At 37.4% G+C, this 17,562-nt stretch overlaps 1 protein-coding gene across 1 annotated transcript in view; it reads right to left on the reverse strand.

Moving 5' to 3' along the window:
* Nucleotides 1–17,328, reverse strand: part of adamts12 (ADAM metallopeptidase with thrombospondin type 1 motif, 12) — a 124,966-nt gene extending 107,638 nt beyond the window's left edge. The window contains exons 1-2 of the mRNA XM_066712130.1: nucleotides 17,008–17,328; nucleotides 16,264–16,625 (exon numbers count right to left, since the gene is read on the reverse strand). Coding sequence (XP_066568227.1) covers nucleotides 16,264–16,625; nucleotides 17,008–17,125 — 480 coding nt within the window. The 5' untranslated portion in view covers nucleotides 17,126–17,328. The remainder of the gene's footprint in view (nucleotides 1–16,263; nucleotides 16,626–17,007) is intronic.
* Nucleotides 17,329–17,562: the final 234 nt, after the last annotated feature.

Consider the following 17,562-nt stretch of genomic DNA (forward strand, 5'->3'; position numbering starts at 1 on the left):
TGTAAATCATGTGTAAATGCCCAAAACGTTATTATGTTATCAGTAGGGAAGCTTTATTATTTTATCAGTACATTTATTATGTTATCAGTATTATTACGTTTTGTAGATTTATTACATTATCTATTTTATTACATTATCAGTTACTTGTAGAGGGACTACGGAACCAACTATATATTTAAACTAATATTTTCAATGGACCTGCTGATAAGTGTCTTATATTTCTCAGGACTTCAGCAGATGTAATACAAGCACCATTCAATATATGTTTCTTGGTCCACACAGTAAAGCATTAGTGGAGCATGTGTGACAAGAAACCTTTGGTCTGAATGGAAGGTGCAGCAAAGTGCTGAAAAGCTATCCTTAGCTTAGATACAACCTCTTGTGTTGAACTCAAAGGCAACTGGAAAAGCACTGGTTATGCCTATGGAAAAACAGGTTCTCTCTTATGCTTACCTACTAATGTCTCTGTAAAACTGTAGTGTGACTCTTAATAATGGAAAGACACATATAATATTCAGAATATTTATTCTAAGCCGCAATACTGCATTGAACCGCCAAAACGAGAGACGTTTCACTGTATGCTATAGTATGACATCAGTAGGTTAGCTGCGCCATTTTAGGCCTAAACAACAGTCTGATCCCCGACCTTAAGCAACACCACTGTTTCAAACATAAGATAAATGCCTGTCTGCTCAATGTGTGTCGTTATAGAAAATCCTTCAATGTCTTCAATGTATTTCTATATAACTGCCTAAAAAACACATAACTGTATAAAAATATATAACTGTCCCATTTCAGAGAAGGGCGGATCTAGTTTGTCCTCGTTGGAAACATGAAAGTGAAACATCACAAGGACACTCCAAACAACTCTCTTGGTATTATGTTGTCTCCCTCATTCAGTGAATAACAATAAGGGTTGCATAACCACTGTTAGTATGCATTTAACCTATTCAATATGTTTGATGTATAATTGATTCTTATGATGATGATGATGATGATGATGATGACTAATAATAACCATGTGTATTCTGGGCTATGCTTTCTCTTGGTGTGCATGTTGTTTATTCATTGCAAAAACTTATTTTAATATAGAGTTAAAAAAAAAACAGTTACTGCACTTTAACATATTTTGTAGGGTATCTCTAACTTCCTGTAATTATTGTAGGGCATTTTAGATTTAGTCAGTAATTAATTCATTCTTCAGATAACGTCTATTGGAGTGGCTTCTTTAGCATCTTGTGGTTTTGGACTGAATAATGTTTGTAAATGAAAGGCAGATGAAAAAGCAGCTTTGTATCCTAGGAATCTGTTCTGCTTTTAATATCATTATAAAACCTCAATAAAGCCAATACTATAAAAGTGATTTACAGTAACTACAGAATGGCAGTGTAAGCTTTTTAACAGGGTTAGCGTCAGTTCCACTTCTTCAATTCCAGTTCCCTTTCTCAGACCCACATTGCAAATTCCAATTCCAATTCTGACAAAATAGGTTCTACTGGAATGGGAATTGAATTGAATGAGGAATTTCAAACAGAATTGGGAAGGAAAAAAAAGAATTGGTACCAACCCTGCATTTTAAAAGGAGACACTATACAATACACAAACTTTACTGTCTCCAGATTCACAGTAACATGTGGCACTAATGTAGCAAGTGTAAATTGGTCAATTGGACTTCACTTAAGGTTAGTGAATTGCAATGCATTATTATTTTCCTGTTATGTGTAGCTGAGATTTTTCAAACTAGAAAAATCTGAATAGTAATACTTGAGATGCGGAGAGTGCTCAAACCTAGAGTATTGTTTTTACAGATATTTAAATTCAAACAGACTATTCCCCGGGCAATTCTCCTTTTTGAAGCATTTTTTGTGGAGGTGAGAGATCTTTCTGAGGACAAAAAGTATTCAAAATTTTACATTTTAAGCAATTCCCCCGGAGTAAACAACACCATAACTATCTTGGTTTAAACCTGATAAATCCACATATGAATGACTGAAAGAAAGTGAGAGGCTTTATGGTGCCTCGTGATTACTCATTTCAATCTACATTCATAAATAAATCAATTTGCCATTAATGATTTAAAGTCACAGAAGGTACATATTGGTAGACACTATTTATATTGAGTTATTTTCGGTTATCTATTTACAAGAACACGTATGTAAAAACAGATGGAATATTGGTAAAACTCATCACTTTATCTCACCTTGAAAATAAGAGACAAATTACAGGGAGGCATCCCAGTCTCTCATTTAGGCACCAGCAACTACTGACTATGCCATTATTTCTGCATGAACATATCATTACGTTCTGCAGGCAACACATAGCCATCACACTTTCCCTGCTTTGATCCCAAGCACCTGCTTTCTTTTGACTCATAACACATTTCTTTTTTAGCTGTCAGACATGCCTTTAAACATATGCTTGGAAGAATCATTGCAAAGAACTACTATATATAGCTTATTCAAAAATATTGTAATAGTATGCCAATTGTAATATTTACTGTTCATTTAATTAGGATACGTACCTGCTGTTTCAATTTATCATACTGCCTGAATTACATTATAATTGCCTTTCTATTGGTTTATTCTTCTGCACTAACTGGTGAGGAGTCAAATATGAGTTGGTGCTAGGCATTGAACCCAGGGTATACCACATGCATCTGACAATATACATGCTTTCTTGTATATGAACGAATAATATATTTCAGCAGTAATATAAACAAATCTGTTAGGTGCCCAGTATGTGCTATTAAGGGGAATGTATTACATGTGAAACAAAACATTGCAAAAAACATGTAAAACACAAACACACAAGTTATATATATATATAGATAGAAAGAGCTAGAGATATAGACTATAGATATATACAATTATGGAATTGCAGCCCTTTAAGCATTCATGTCGTCACACTGATTAACTGTGCAATGATTCCTGCGTTTGCAGATTTAGATTTTCCAGACTAACATATGACTTTCATAATTTTTGCTGATATAGGCAATCAGTACAGGGATATGAATTACACTTAAGACCTGTGTTTAAAAGCAGAAAGTCATTTATTTCAGGACTACCAATAAGGACACTATCCCTACCCCCATGTGCCAGAGCATATTATGTGCCTGGCCATGAACGGATATAATCTTTATTTTCATTCAAATTTCAAATCATGTAAATTGATTTAAAAAAACAACAACGTATTTTTCCAATTTCAGAGTAAGATTGACGCTACTTTTCCATTTCTAGCTGCCAAGTTTTGGAAATAGAGCTGATAATGTCCTAAAAATGTTTCCTCTAAAAATATACACAAAGTTTTCAAACTGTTAGTTGCTCCCTATTTTCATTTTTTACTTTAAGCATCATTCAATTGATCCATGCTTCTATAATAATTTCACAGTTTGAAAACGTCTTCTGTAGCTGAGAAAAGCAGCACACAATTCTTTCCATCACAACCGGACTGCTTTTAACTCTGTAGGACACAAACATGCCCCTGACACATGCAGTGTGCACATAATAGCCTTAAAATCAAGTTAAAATAGTATCCATTCCCACTTTTATTACAAGAGGAAAGAAAATTAATTGTGCTTATACATTTCTCGTGATATATGACCAGGTGAGAACTTGAAATGCCAATAAAATTAATTTCACATTTTCAATCACCATTTTCAGCTGGTTTCCAAGACAACAAACAATAGTCTGGCCACTGCAGATTGTAATAGGATGCCAGTGGGAGCTAACAATCACAAATTAACTCATGCTTTCTCATTTTACTTTTGACAGCAAAAACTTTCATTATTTGACATCGGCAAAAGTAACATGTAGCTTAACCTACGTGTCTTTCTCTTTCCTTGATTTAACAAGAGCAAATGCAACTGCCTGCATCTATCCGTTTCCAGTGAATTAAAAAAGATCCACACAGATATCAGATCCAAGATTCGATTTGCACTGGTCACAGTGCGTACTATTTCAGGACTGTGAAAGACAATGGGTCCAACAGTAGGACTGCTACATCAAAGACAGCCAGTTATGAGGATGAGACAGGCAGGGGATGAGGTAACAACAGTCAGGTGCCTAGAAGATTTGTGAGGGACTGGTGTTAGTAATATTTTTGACACATCAACATTTTGAGTTTAAATAAGTAAATAAATAAAATACTGAATAATAATGACAATGTATATTTAAGTTATTCTTTCTTCATTCAAATAACGATGCTTAGGAACATGGTGCCACAAACTGGACAGGGAGTGTTCCACTCTTATGACAAAATCTACATGAGCAACAGTAATAAGTAAACAAACAAAATACAAACTCTTGGATATATTTGCATCACACATTGTTACCAACTTATATAACATGATTAAGAGATTGCTAAATGTTTGGAGCATGTATTCCATTGAGCTTGAACGACTGAAATGTTGCACAATTATTAGAAAACCTGTTAGCTCATAATCCTGCCAAGAGGAGTTAAGTACATACTGTATGCAATTTCTTAATGTCCACATGGTCAGAACATCCACACGTTGTTGCCACAGTAACCGGCTGAGTAACAAAGTGATTAGGAATATTAAAATATTTGTTCAATTTTAATCTCTTCTCTTGGGGATTTTCATATTTGTAGAAAATAAACAATACCCCGCTGTACCCTGCTTAAAATTCTAGTTGGATGAAAAACTTTAGTTATTTTTAAATTAGCAAGTGTCAACAGCAGATTACAATGTCAACATTTGGATATATAAAGTTAACAGTCTGCAAGGATATTACAGTTATGCTGACAATGAGAAGTGATTGAAAAGTGCCTTGATGGCATAAATTATTTATGCAATATAAAAGTACAAGAAAATGTAATATATCAGAATTAAACTGTTTGTTTGTGTTATGGATTTTTTGGTATGTACCTTAACATTTCCCTCCAGTACTGTAAATAAATGTGCCGAGACAATTTCAATATGGGATACATGATGATATCCATCTTCTGCATAAAAATAAAGGCGAATTGGAATGATCATATGTCAAGACATTCGCACACTGAGGCAATGTCAATCTGCAACAGAAGCAAAGGTCAGACAGCTTCCACATATAATATTGTAGGTGTATTTCAATTAGGAGCCAGGAAAGCAAGAATAGTTAAATTTTCAGGGTGAAAACTGAAGGCAGGAGCTGATCAAGAAACTGCAGCTGAGGGCACGTAGAGACAAGTAAAGATAATGGGAGAAGTCTATCAATTTAAACTGTGACCAAATGGTTGGGCAAATTACCAAAACTTTCCTTGCGACGCAGATGCACGCTGGAGGAATTGGTCGGGACCCAAAGTTTTCGTTGTTTCTTGTAGCTGAGGTGAACATGCCAGCAGCAGCTGTTGCTGTTGCTGTTGCTGTTGAAAAACCAATAATTCGATTCCCTCAGATATTGTTCGGGCTATTGTGGCCAAGATTAAGTGAAATGAAGATTACAGCACACTCAAATGGGTTTAAATTCACTTTCATGTGCAAGTCTTTTATGGATTAACAGAATAATGTATAATCAGATTAACCTAAAACCAAAGGATAAGAGACTGTCAAATTAACAAAATTGGAAAAAACAAACCAGATATAGATAGTCAATTATATGCCTATATAACAACGAACAGTGACAGCTACAAAGGTTGTTGTGTTTTTTCTATTTACTTTGCATTGATGTCAGTTATACATACAACTGCACTTTGATTGTACAGTATGACATACAAACCTTTGTCACACATGATACATTTCTGTTTCTATGCGTGTACACTTACATAACCATGACCCGTGTGAAATTATAGGTGCCAAATCTGTTTTTCAACTTTATTATTTGTCAGTATTGTCTGATTCTGGGGAAATAAAAACCTAATCTGACATGATATCTGTTTCACTTTCTCCCACAACAGAGTATTTTGAAAAAGAAACAAAGGAAAATAAAAACCAAAAGTACAATTACAAAGTCTCTAGGGGGGCAGTTACAGAAATACTGTAAACTTTCCCTCCAGTGCCGAACCTCGCAGCGGCGACCTGCTCTGTCTGTATGGTATGTGTGGCGTGTTTTGTTTCGCTCTCTTTAATTCCTAATACTCGTCTGAAATTAACCCAACCCTGGAGTTTAATGAAGCTGAAGAATTAAGCAGGAGTGGGCCTCGAGCAGCCGGCGGCTCAGACTCTGTCACAGGTGAAACGTAAATCTCACTCGTTCCCATGGAAACCCAGTGGATGTCTGGAAGAAGCCAGAATGAATTCTCGCCTACAAGACCGAGCACGAGAAATGTGTCTGCGTGGCCCAACCGCATGTTCAAATATTGAAACTTAATCCAAAATGAGCATGAAGTCTGTCAGTATGTGATAGGAAAACTGGAGCCCTAGGACTGCATGGAGAAGAGTTTTTTTCTATTGAAAATAAAGTTAGTGCATTTTCAAGCCTAGTCTCTCAATTCTTTTCATTGTACTTGTTTAGGTATAATTCTAATCAGTACATGTGAAGGAAACAATTACAAGATGCATTTTCTATTGCGTTTCTTTTTCTTTTTACTGTTACTTTTATGATGAAATATGGGCCGGACACACAAAGAAACTGCAAATCTGTTCCACCTCCATCTGAACTCTTGGCACAAAAGGAATTCATGAGTAATTCCATGAAATTGAAAAGTTATGGGAAAATGTAATAAATCCCAATGTTGCGAAAATGAATGCACTATATTTAAACTGGGCTTTATGAACATCATGGGATGCAAGTATGGAGTCATTCTTCAACAAAATACTTGGTAATGGGTACATCACAGAATAAATATGGCTGAATCATACGCGACTTGCCAAAATCTTGCTTTGCAATGCAGCACACAACAAGCAATCAATAGTTTAAACAGAAACTGCAATCACAGTCCTCTAAAACAAAATGTAAATAATGCACAGATAAACAGAATACATTAAAAAGATTTGAATTTCACTTCCAGTGTCAATATAACTTTAAGTGTGAAGTCCCAACAGACATTGGATTTCCTGTGAGCTAACTATAGGTCAAAAGTTGGAAAGATATTTGGGGCATGCAGAAACAGCACAGAAATAACAGATCCAATAATCCCCCAAGTTGTTATGAGTTTACTTATTAATCTGTGAATGCATGCAGTGGAATTAATATCAGCACTGAAATGCACAGATCAATAAAAAAAACATTAAAAAGCATTTCATGAAGTTAATGGAAGGAATTAAATTGCTACTGATGAAATAAATTGTTAATCTGGTCCTTGCGCTTTAAATTTCAATTATTAGGTAAACAAGCAATCTCTCCGGTCAATTAAGCAGTGTTATCTTTCAAGTCGGAAGCACTGCCCAAGGGGGAGGGGAGGGGGTTCTGTGCATTTCCGTAGGAACCCGATTGAAAACGTCACTCTATCAAAGCTGCCATTGGCCCCTGCGCTCGTCACTCAGAACAGGTCCCTTCCCACTTCCTGTTCTATAAAACGGGATGTCTGCGCAGGTTCGTACTCTTTTGCTAGTTCGCTGGACCCGAGAACGTGAGCTTTCTGTGTCTGTGTGTTGCATTAGACCTTAAATTGCATTAAACTGCATATTTTGGCTGGCTGGCTTCACTAATAGTGTTGTTCACCACCGTTTGCTACATCTCTGTCTCTATTGTGTTTTTTATTAGTTATATTTATGGCTAATTTCGATCCTGTCCACGCACTGGAGCTCCGCCTGCACTTTCGGTTTCAGTTTCGATACCCCAATCCAGGTCTCCTCTAGCTTTGGGCCTGGCCCCTGAGTGGGAGCTATTGACTGCCTAGGGTCTGCCATATCTATCTCTTTGCTGTGAATTTCTCCTTTGTCTTTTTTCAATAAACAAGAGGTCTGACAGCTAGAGTAATGGAGATGCAATGTGAGTAAGACTTTGTGAAATGATTAATGTCCAGATCATATGGTCCATCCATGCATGTTGTTGACCTACAGTCCTTAAAGAATTTTAAACACCTCTGAGCCATCTAAAAAGGAGAAAAGAGATATGAGGCAAAAGAAGACAAATAGTTCATTATTTGTCATCGTTGAAAATCAGGATCAACAAGCAAAACACTCACATAGATCACTGTTATTCACTTGCCCTCAATTTAATCTCCAGGCAAATATTTTTAGTTTAATAGGCTAGGTCCTTGTATGCTAATCTAAGTGTATTCTTTTATTTTCCTCCAATAAATCAGCTTACAGAGTTCAAATAATGCATAAAGGCATGAATAATACAAGTGCTACCCACGGAAATGGGGTAGAATATTGGTCTTTTTCATTTTGTTTCCCAATTTGTCTCAGCCCCATTTCAAGCTTCAGCTCACTGTTGCAAGACGATACTCAGTAGAGGAGACTGGAAGGGCAAATCAGAAGAAAACAGGAGATAAAAATCAGTGAACAGATCCAGTTCTATAAATTCCCATTGTGGTGGTTACTAATTCCTAATCCTGTTGCAGTTATTTATATTTGCAGTTACACTAGAGATTTAATAATATATATTAGGTTTCATTTTTTCATTTTCAGATCAAGTAACCTATTTTGCTGAGTTTAATGGCAGTACTTAATACTTACAGCAGCATCAACCTGCTAATATTACAAAAACATTTATGAAAGTGAATGTTAGACAAGAAATGCACCAAGACTTACATGAAACATACCTCCTGAGGTGCCGTGCCAAATATTTATTTTAATTTACACCTAAACACTGACCTTCACAGTCCACTAAATGTCATGTTGCATCAATGTCACAACATTACATTACGGTTTAAGTTCACTTAAATGTGCATCACTAGCAACTTGAGAAACCTGCATATTTAGTCAAATGTTTAAACAGCGACAATTATGACGCAGTTCAATCAACTGGAATGTTACAGGTTCTATATAGGTAGAATCAATGCTAAACAAAACTGAGAGAACATTGATTCATATGTATAGTGTTTTGAACAATGTTGCATATTAATCTAAATGAATCACGGCATACTTATAAGTCATTTACTTTTTACATTTTATGTTTCAAAGAGAGCAATCCTTGTGGCCATCAAACAGAGGAAGCTGTGACTAGTGACTGAAGTACAGCGGATAAGTATCACTTATTACAGAAGGTATTTTCTGCCTTGCCTCCCTTAGGGATGATGTATTTGCTGACTTGGAACTTTATTTTCAGTTGTCTTTTACATTCATACAGAGATTAGGGGAGTTTAGGAGACTCTCTGAGCTGGCTGCTTTGTTGAGTGTGAGGTTTAACAGGCTAACCCATTAATTTGGCTTCCACTGGATTAAGCCAGACTCAGAATGTCAACTTGGGAAAGCTTGTACAAGCGATAGAGCACAGATGTTTCTCTTTATTATTATTTATTTCTTAGCAGACGCCCTTGTCCAGGCCAACTTACAAAATTAACCCTAGTTGGTAAAGTAACATTCATAAACAAAGAGATGATATAATGCAGTATGGCAGTGCATAACAAAACATGACTGCATTGGGAAGTAAGAGTGAGCGATGAATGTTGTGAGAGTTTAAAACACTTCAAATTATTCAAATTAGGAATGGAGTGCAAAACAAGATATTGTGCAAGTATTGATGTATTTATTTGTTGGAACTAGGGATGTCATGTTTAAACACATACACAAATCAACAATAGATGTTTATTAAATGTTTAGTATATTAATATATATGTATCAAAGTTTTGGTTTGGTCTAGTCTGAAGTTTTATTGAGTTTAAATGTTTAAACTATTAAAACAAAATAGCATACATTATATTTACATCTCTTGCTGCAGAAATAGATGAGCATCGTCAAACAATACAACCCAAGCTCACCTTATTTCTTTATTTCATTAATAAATCCCAATCCCATTTTTTGATTGAAGTTAACTGTGAGTGACTGTAAAGAGTTTGTTTTTGTTTTGTTCCCAAATGGAAAAAATATCATATTAATAAAACTTGCACTTATGTTCCAGCTTGCAGGTTTTGAAAGATTTATCAATATACAACTTCTTTCTCAAGAAGTGTGTCAACTGGATAAATGCATCTCAGTAAATAAATCAGATACACAAGTGTCTCCCTTTTGCTTCAAATCAACAGCCGAACGTGAGACAAGAATGTCATGCTGCAGTTTCTTCTCCTGATTTGAACATGCATTATTATTGTTTCACCTTAAAAGCAAATAGTGCAGAAATTGTGCCACTTAATCGTCATTTTCTATTTACACGCCAGCACTTGCCATGATTGTTTTTTTTTCCCATCAGTCTGCCTCAGGTTCACTTAATCGCTGGAGATATTGCTAGGAGCTTGTTTGTACAAATGTATAAAACTGGAAAAAAAAATCAAGACGATACAATATACAGAGAAAAGAGACAATCTGTACCATAAGCATGGCCGTAACTGACATCCTTACTAGTTGTGAGTAAGCTGAAGAAAAGTCCAGTCACTCTTCATAATGGAGAGGGGTAATTCAACCACAAACAAGGTCAAGTGCCATTTTAACATGCTTTCCTGGATTTTAATTGAATATATTGTGACGTACATGAGAAGATATCCATCCGATTAGTCCGAGTGACGTTAAATGGCTCAGAATCCATTTAAAGGTGCGTCAGGGAATTTATATAATTCTGCTCTGATGCCATTAAATAAAGATTATCTTCATATTCCAGTGAATTACCTCTATACAGTCATGTTGGCATTTAATTAGTCAGATTTTGGTTTGCTAATAATTAATACTCTATTAGAACCGATTGTTTGAGTGTGCTGGACTACATCTCCATCCTTCAGTGGTTGTGTGGGTGTTTATAGGACCTGTAATAATCAATAAATCAACTGCTTATAATGATAAGTCTGTTTTTGACTGCTGTAACCATTATTATTTATTAGCTCCTGCCTCTGCTCTACAAGTACAAAATGCTCCACAAAACAGTAAAACATTCTTAAAATGTTTGCAGCTGGCAGAAAGCATACCATCAGCAGTCCTGTGAGCAAACAGTTTTCAGTAACTCTTATGTGCCGAACCAACAGACAAGTTGGTGTCATTCTACTAGGAGTACTTGCACAGTCGTCTGTTAGCAGACTGATAACATACCTTTTAAAATACAAACTCTTACTCTGACTGACTGACTCTTACTCTCATTCGGTTTTAAGAACTTTCTCAGACTTTTCCAGGATCCGGTTTTATGGGCAATAAACCACATAAAGTGCATCTACGAAACAAAACCCATATAGGCCCCTTTTCTCGTTCTCAGTGTTCCACCTGTTCAATTTTAGTCACATACAAAAGACATCACTTACATAAAATAATAAACACAGCTTCTTCCATTTCAATACCTTTTTTACATCTCTCCACAGTGGGTCTCTGATTAAGAACATTACACACAAGACTAGCAGCAATGTGTCATAATTTCAAAGTAATGCACAGAGAACTGACGTCAACTAAGGAATATTAAATCACAGCTCATTATTACTAGAAAGAACACTAGTGGTAGTCTAATCACATCTTCAAATGTTCCCTAAACCAAAATATACTGAATTTACTGCATTAACAGTAAAATTACTGCAATTGCTCAAGCACTGGAAATAACCTCAAGAAAAATACTTGGTATTGGAAAATTGACATTTTAAAACAGAACTTACATTTTAGATTTTGTCAGTTGGGACTTCCATGTATTCAATATCTTACATGATATGTATCCCCTTAAATGTGCACAGCTTGATTCTCAAACTACTGCCTGACAAAAAAATCTGAAAAAACACTCAAAACTGTTTGCCTCAAGCCACTATTAAATAAGATTTTAGTTTTCTGTTTTTAATTACCAATAAAACCAGTCTCATATGAAAGTAAGGTCAAACGAAGTATATGAGTCACAAGAGACAAATTAAAGCATAAAAGCGTGATTTGACACACCTACACAACTAGGTATTTAATTATATATTAGCCAAATTAACAAAAAACAGCTATAATTTAATCAAGTAAAACTTTTCAATACGGGTGACAGAACATCTTTAAGTATCGGGGGGCGAAAATGGCAGAAGTTAAAAAGCGTGCCTATGCATTTATATCACATTGAAACAATGAAACCATCACTTATATTAAAACTTACATGCTGTCCCTCTTGGGCAGGAGTAGTCCAATTCAACCACTTTTACCCCATTCCATGGCAGAAATGTTGTGATGTGTGGGTTCATTGATTCATGAATTGATTGTTGTTTCAATTACATAATTAAAAAGGTTTTTCTTTGCAACTACAAAGAGGCATTACTTGAACTTCAGCTTTTGTTTGGTTCGTTATGTCAATGTGAAAAGATAGCTTTCAGCATTTAACATGCACTCTAATTACCCATGGAAAATGCCTGGCATGCTGCTCATTTTCTTTTACCTGACAGTTGCTACATTTCCTGGAAAGGTTCATTAATCCTTCGAGACTAGCTTTTGAAGGTTCAGGCCATTATAAGTGTCCTGGAATGCAGATCTATAGGAAACTGTACTATGCCAGAGAAAGTGTTCCCAATGGGAACAAAGAACTACTCAAAAGTACTGCTGTCACAGTGTGCGTTTGGCATGCATTGTGTGTTTTGTATAGGATAGGATAGGAAAGCGATCACATTCTCCTCTGAGTATTCTTCCAACAATCATTATCTACGCTTGAGTAACGCAGAAATGTAACTATAGGAATAAGGCTATACATGAAATCTGTGTATTCAACATAAATCAACACTGGGGGAATACATACTACAGAAGACTCTTGAAACAAGCTGAAACTAGTTTCATGATGGTTGTATAATGCACTTAAACTTTTACAAATATACTATATCTCTTGCCCTCCGTGTATTTGTTTAGTATGCATGTATCTGATGCATGTTCCAGTGAAATGAACACCAAGTTGGCCAAGCTGGCGTGCAACCAATTATATATGTAGAAAGAAAAGCCAGTGCTACCCTAATTTCCCCAGAACCACTGCTATTTGAATTTGCTTCCAAATAAGCAAATTATACAAGGCAATTTACAGGCAGAAAACAATCATGCCATTGACTTTAGTGATTTGCTCCTGAATACAATTTCAAAGATTAAAAAAACGCTGCTATAGAATTCCTTCTCAGCCCCTTAAAGCCAGGCAAAAACATGATCAGATATGAAAAAGTAATAGCAAACCCACAAACTCAAAACTTGAACAACAAAATCAGCACTAAAACAAAGGAAGCAGCAAGGCCTCCATTCGTATAAGCCTAATGCTCTGACGGTTACACGCTGTGAAGTTATTCCTCAGGGCAGGTTGTCTCTGGGACGCTAGGCTGTGTGGCAAGAAGGCCATCAAGTTTAAACAAGAGTCTGCTGAACTCTCAGATATCCTGAATGTTTAACTATGCAAGAGCCAGGACCCAGGAAACTCACAAGTACAGTGGAAAAATTAGTGGGATGCACGATGCTGCTGACCCAGTAATAAGGAGACTTTGCTGAACACATAGGCTGGTTCTTTTAATGTATGTCTTTTCCTATTCCGATTAAAACTGACTGTTTACCAACTATTTGTGCTAACGAATTCCACTGGAGCCAAATCAATTGGGGTTAAAAGGCACAGAAAACTCATCTGCTGGATTCAACACAATCAGAAAACATTCCCCCTTTCCTTACAAGCTTACAAGGTAGAATGGCTAAAATAAATCCAGAATCCTCTGCCACATCCGCTGGTTTGCCCCGTCAAAGTTTATTACAATGCACGGTTTTGTTTCCAACAGGACAGTACGCTGATTATACCTTCTCCAAATGCTTTGTTTAGCTTGGTTTCCCTTTTATAAATAACCCCCTGTGTTGTGGCTCTGTGCAACTGGAATAGACATCTCCGTTCACAATGTACCATTCACTTTAAGGTTCCTATTTTGGACCTGTGTGTTTTGTGTGACTGCAAGGCCTTGTTGTCGGTGATTAGAGTCAGTAAGCAGAGCCAAACTTGTAGGAGGCGACGCCTGTGCGGTGGAGAATGAGGAAAAAGAAAAGGAGTTGTTCACAGTTCAGCCATATAAGATAATGCATTCTCATGTGTGAGCATTTCAATTTAACTCCTTCACTAGCTTACCAGACTAGATGTTGTTTTTCTTTCTTACTGAAAAACAAGAAAAAACAGGCCTGTGTGCAAAAATGTGTTAAAGGTTTTTAGAGAAAATGCAATGAATTCTTCAGGACTTCATCAATCCAACTTTTCCTTGCTTTTAGGGGCCTCCAGGAAAAAATACATGATTCACTTTTTAATTAAATAAGAGAGCACCTTGACGATCTCCACAGAAAAGTACAGCACCTGCATTCACATCACAGGTATCTGCAATATTGAAACGGAAACCTACAGACAATATGCACGCCATACAACCGCCGCCACAAGTCAGAGTGTCCGGGCATCATTCTGGGCCTGAAATGGAGAGGCAAACAGAAGTGTTTTGCCGAAACAGTCTATGCATGTTTCTTATTTTATTCCAGGAGTATTTCTAACTTATCATTATCACTGGCACTAAACTGTTCGGGGTATAGCGGTTTCCACGAGACACCTCTAAGCAGACCAACCATGCACCAGTCACCGAATATACTGGTCTCACAACAATTTAGAAAGAAGACAAAATAATAACCACAACTTTTAATGATCTGTAATTGCCATATAGCTGTCCAACGTAAGCAGCAAGATCCATTTAGCATACCTGGCATGTCTAGGCACTTGTGGTTCCACAGTCAGCCGCTGCATAAAGCTGTTTTTAAGTTATCCACCTTTACACTTCAAAGCACTCAACTTCTAAAATGCCTTGCCGTTCGGTTAAAACACAAAACACAAATGAATAGCATTAAATAATCCAGTCACATCCATTTTGTAAAAGTACCAAGATAGAGTTTTAGAAGTGGATTTAGCATAATTTAGTTTTGTAAATTGTCTTACAGAAATGCACCGCAGGTTGTCAGGATTTCCACTTTAAATTGATGATTCCATAGCCTTTAACCTGGCAAGGAAAGGTGACATTACACTTTCTGGCGCAGGGCTCAGACATATTGTTGATCTTTAGTGCTGGCAACACACTGGCCTAGACCAAAAGAAAACTGCAAATTGCACTTGAATTCATTGTCAGACGCCACTCTCTACTACTTACAAGTTAAAATGATAGGGTAGGCTCTACCCTATCTTTGTAACATGTGACTCACAGGTCAAAGTTTCAATGAAATGCCAATGACATTCTTCTACAACTTCTCCTAGCTCTCTGCTCATCTTCTATCTGGAGACGTTTTTAGTAAGGAAAGTGTTTTAAAAACTAAAAAAAAAAAATGCTTATTTGTTCACCCTAGGGCTTCAGATACTACGCACGTTTCCACTGGGTGATTATTGTGACCCAGTTAAATTTTGAAATGACAAAATCACATGTTGGAACAGAGCCATACTTATGCAAGCAGCGCCCCAGACAGGACCATCTATCGGCCTCCCAGGAAAAAGACTGCACCTGTTTGTATGGATTAACACTAGCCATGGGAAACTGCTGTGGACCGCTCACCTCTTCTTTCTGCAGTTGCCATGGGTTAATTTGCTCAGCCATTCAAAACAAGTCACTTCCTGAGTTAATTTCCAGGTGCAAACCACAACTACAAGCGAACCGCAACCTTATGTTTATGAGATACGAGACAAGATCTTCATTTTTCCATAACAAGAGATTGACTGACACTGGCATAACAGTTCTGACAGATTAACATCTAAATGGCCTTTTCTTTAGCTGGTGCATCACATCTGTGATTATTAACAAAACCTGACCCAGTTTTTGATCTGCAAAACATTTTTGCAGTACAAAATATATGCACCACATATGCCTAAATTATGCTTATTTTATTATCTACTTTTGTTTCTACAGAACGTGCTCTACAATAGCCTCAAAATGATGTAGCCCATCACAGGATTTCAATTATTTTTAAGAATTCAAAACATGAATAAGTACTTAAACATTAATAATGAACGACTTGGGTTAGTAGTAGTTTACTCACAGCTTACAGGGATTTAAGAACAGCATCAAAATAAATAGTAATATGGGTGGTTTCTTTAAACAAATCAAGAAATCGGTGCACTTTTGAGGGTCTGGCTACACTATGTGGTGGTTTCACAGACTCTGATTAGCACCAATTATATTTTAGCTAGGGTAGTCCAAGACAATCAGTGAAACCAGCTGTAAATGTGCCAGCTGAGCTCTTCTGTGACTTTACCATGTCCATCTTGTGTGCAGCCTAGGTAGCCTAATTGCACTTTCAAAATTACAAACTGGACTACTTTGCCTTACCAGTCCCTTGCAGGTGCTGATGGCTGCCACCCCCAGGACACTACTGGAGTTCTGCACGGAGCCCAGAAGATGACAAGAATTGGTCATCGAGGACTGTAGTTTGGTGCCATTTAGGTTCCCGGGTCTTCTCTCCAGGAGGTACTGGTTCGAAAGCAAATTGTGGTTCACGGTGAGGTTGAAAATCAAATGCTGACCCTTGTGGTTCAGTCTGTAGTAGACAGGCTGCCCCGGTGCCTCCACGTCACGTTTGCTCCTCCTGGGATGACAGTGATGTGCTAAAGCATGAGATGCAAACTGTCCATCCCTGGCCACTTTTTGGGGGTGGACCACAGCAAATTCAGCCTGGGATCTGATGAAGTGCTCTATTGAGAAGAGAGGAGAAACAAAGTTGAAAAAGAAATGAACTTTAGATGCAAGACTATGAAGTCTATGATCACTGTGCAAAATAAGACGTCTGCAGCAGTTGTAAGTTGTATTTGAGATTAAAATATGAGTCAAATTAAAGCAATACATTTGAATGTCTAAACACATGCATTTCAGAATACAGAACTTAGGACTATTAGAAAAAGTATGCCATACTTCCACTAATGAGAAAGCTATACTAGCTCTGGGGAAAGAAAGCAGTCTGAGTAAGTGGAAACGCATGCACATCTGATATGAAATCGATACGTCTCACACACGTTAGCACGTCCTGTATATTGCATTTGCTTTCTGTCTCAAACACGACTGTTTTCACACACTAACCTTGCTCCTGGTCTGGAAAGTGGAAATTGCCCAGCCGAACGACACTAGCCTGGGTGTCTGCCAGAAAGACAGCAAACTGCACAAGAAAGAGGATCCAGCTCTCCTGAAGACATTGCATGTTTTAATGAGCCAACTTGTTCAAGAGGAGAAAAGAAAGTCATGAGCTGCAGAAGTGTTACAGGCAGCCTGGCACCCACTTCTCTGCGCAGATGCAAAGCGACATTGCAGGCAAAGCACGGCAGGGAAATCAGAAAAACGGGATGCAATGATACCGTGTTAAGTCAAGGAAAGCCGAAAGCTTGTGAGGGGTGGAGTATTCAAAGCCCAGTGTCTTGTTTCTGGGGGGGAGAGGAGGGAGTTGGGACTCTGCTCAGATGAAGATCAATCACAGGTCGGGTTCTTGTAGCGCAGATTGCCGCCCTTCTGCGCAGATCTGCCGAATCCCACCGCTCCCATTGGTGGAGCCGCGCAGAGCTGCGGATATCTGCGCTACGGCGACCGCGCTGCGCAGTTTCCTGGGCACTCCCGCAGACTAACGGGAGCCATTCGTCAATG

Source organism: Amia ocellicauda, chromosome 8 (assembly GCF_036373705.1).
Source record: "Amia ocellicauda isolate fAmiCal2 chromosome 8, fAmiCal2.hap1, whole genome shotgun sequence".
Lineage (NCBI taxonomy): Eukaryota > Metazoa > Chordata > Actinopteri > Amiiformes > Amiidae > Amia > Amia ocellicauda.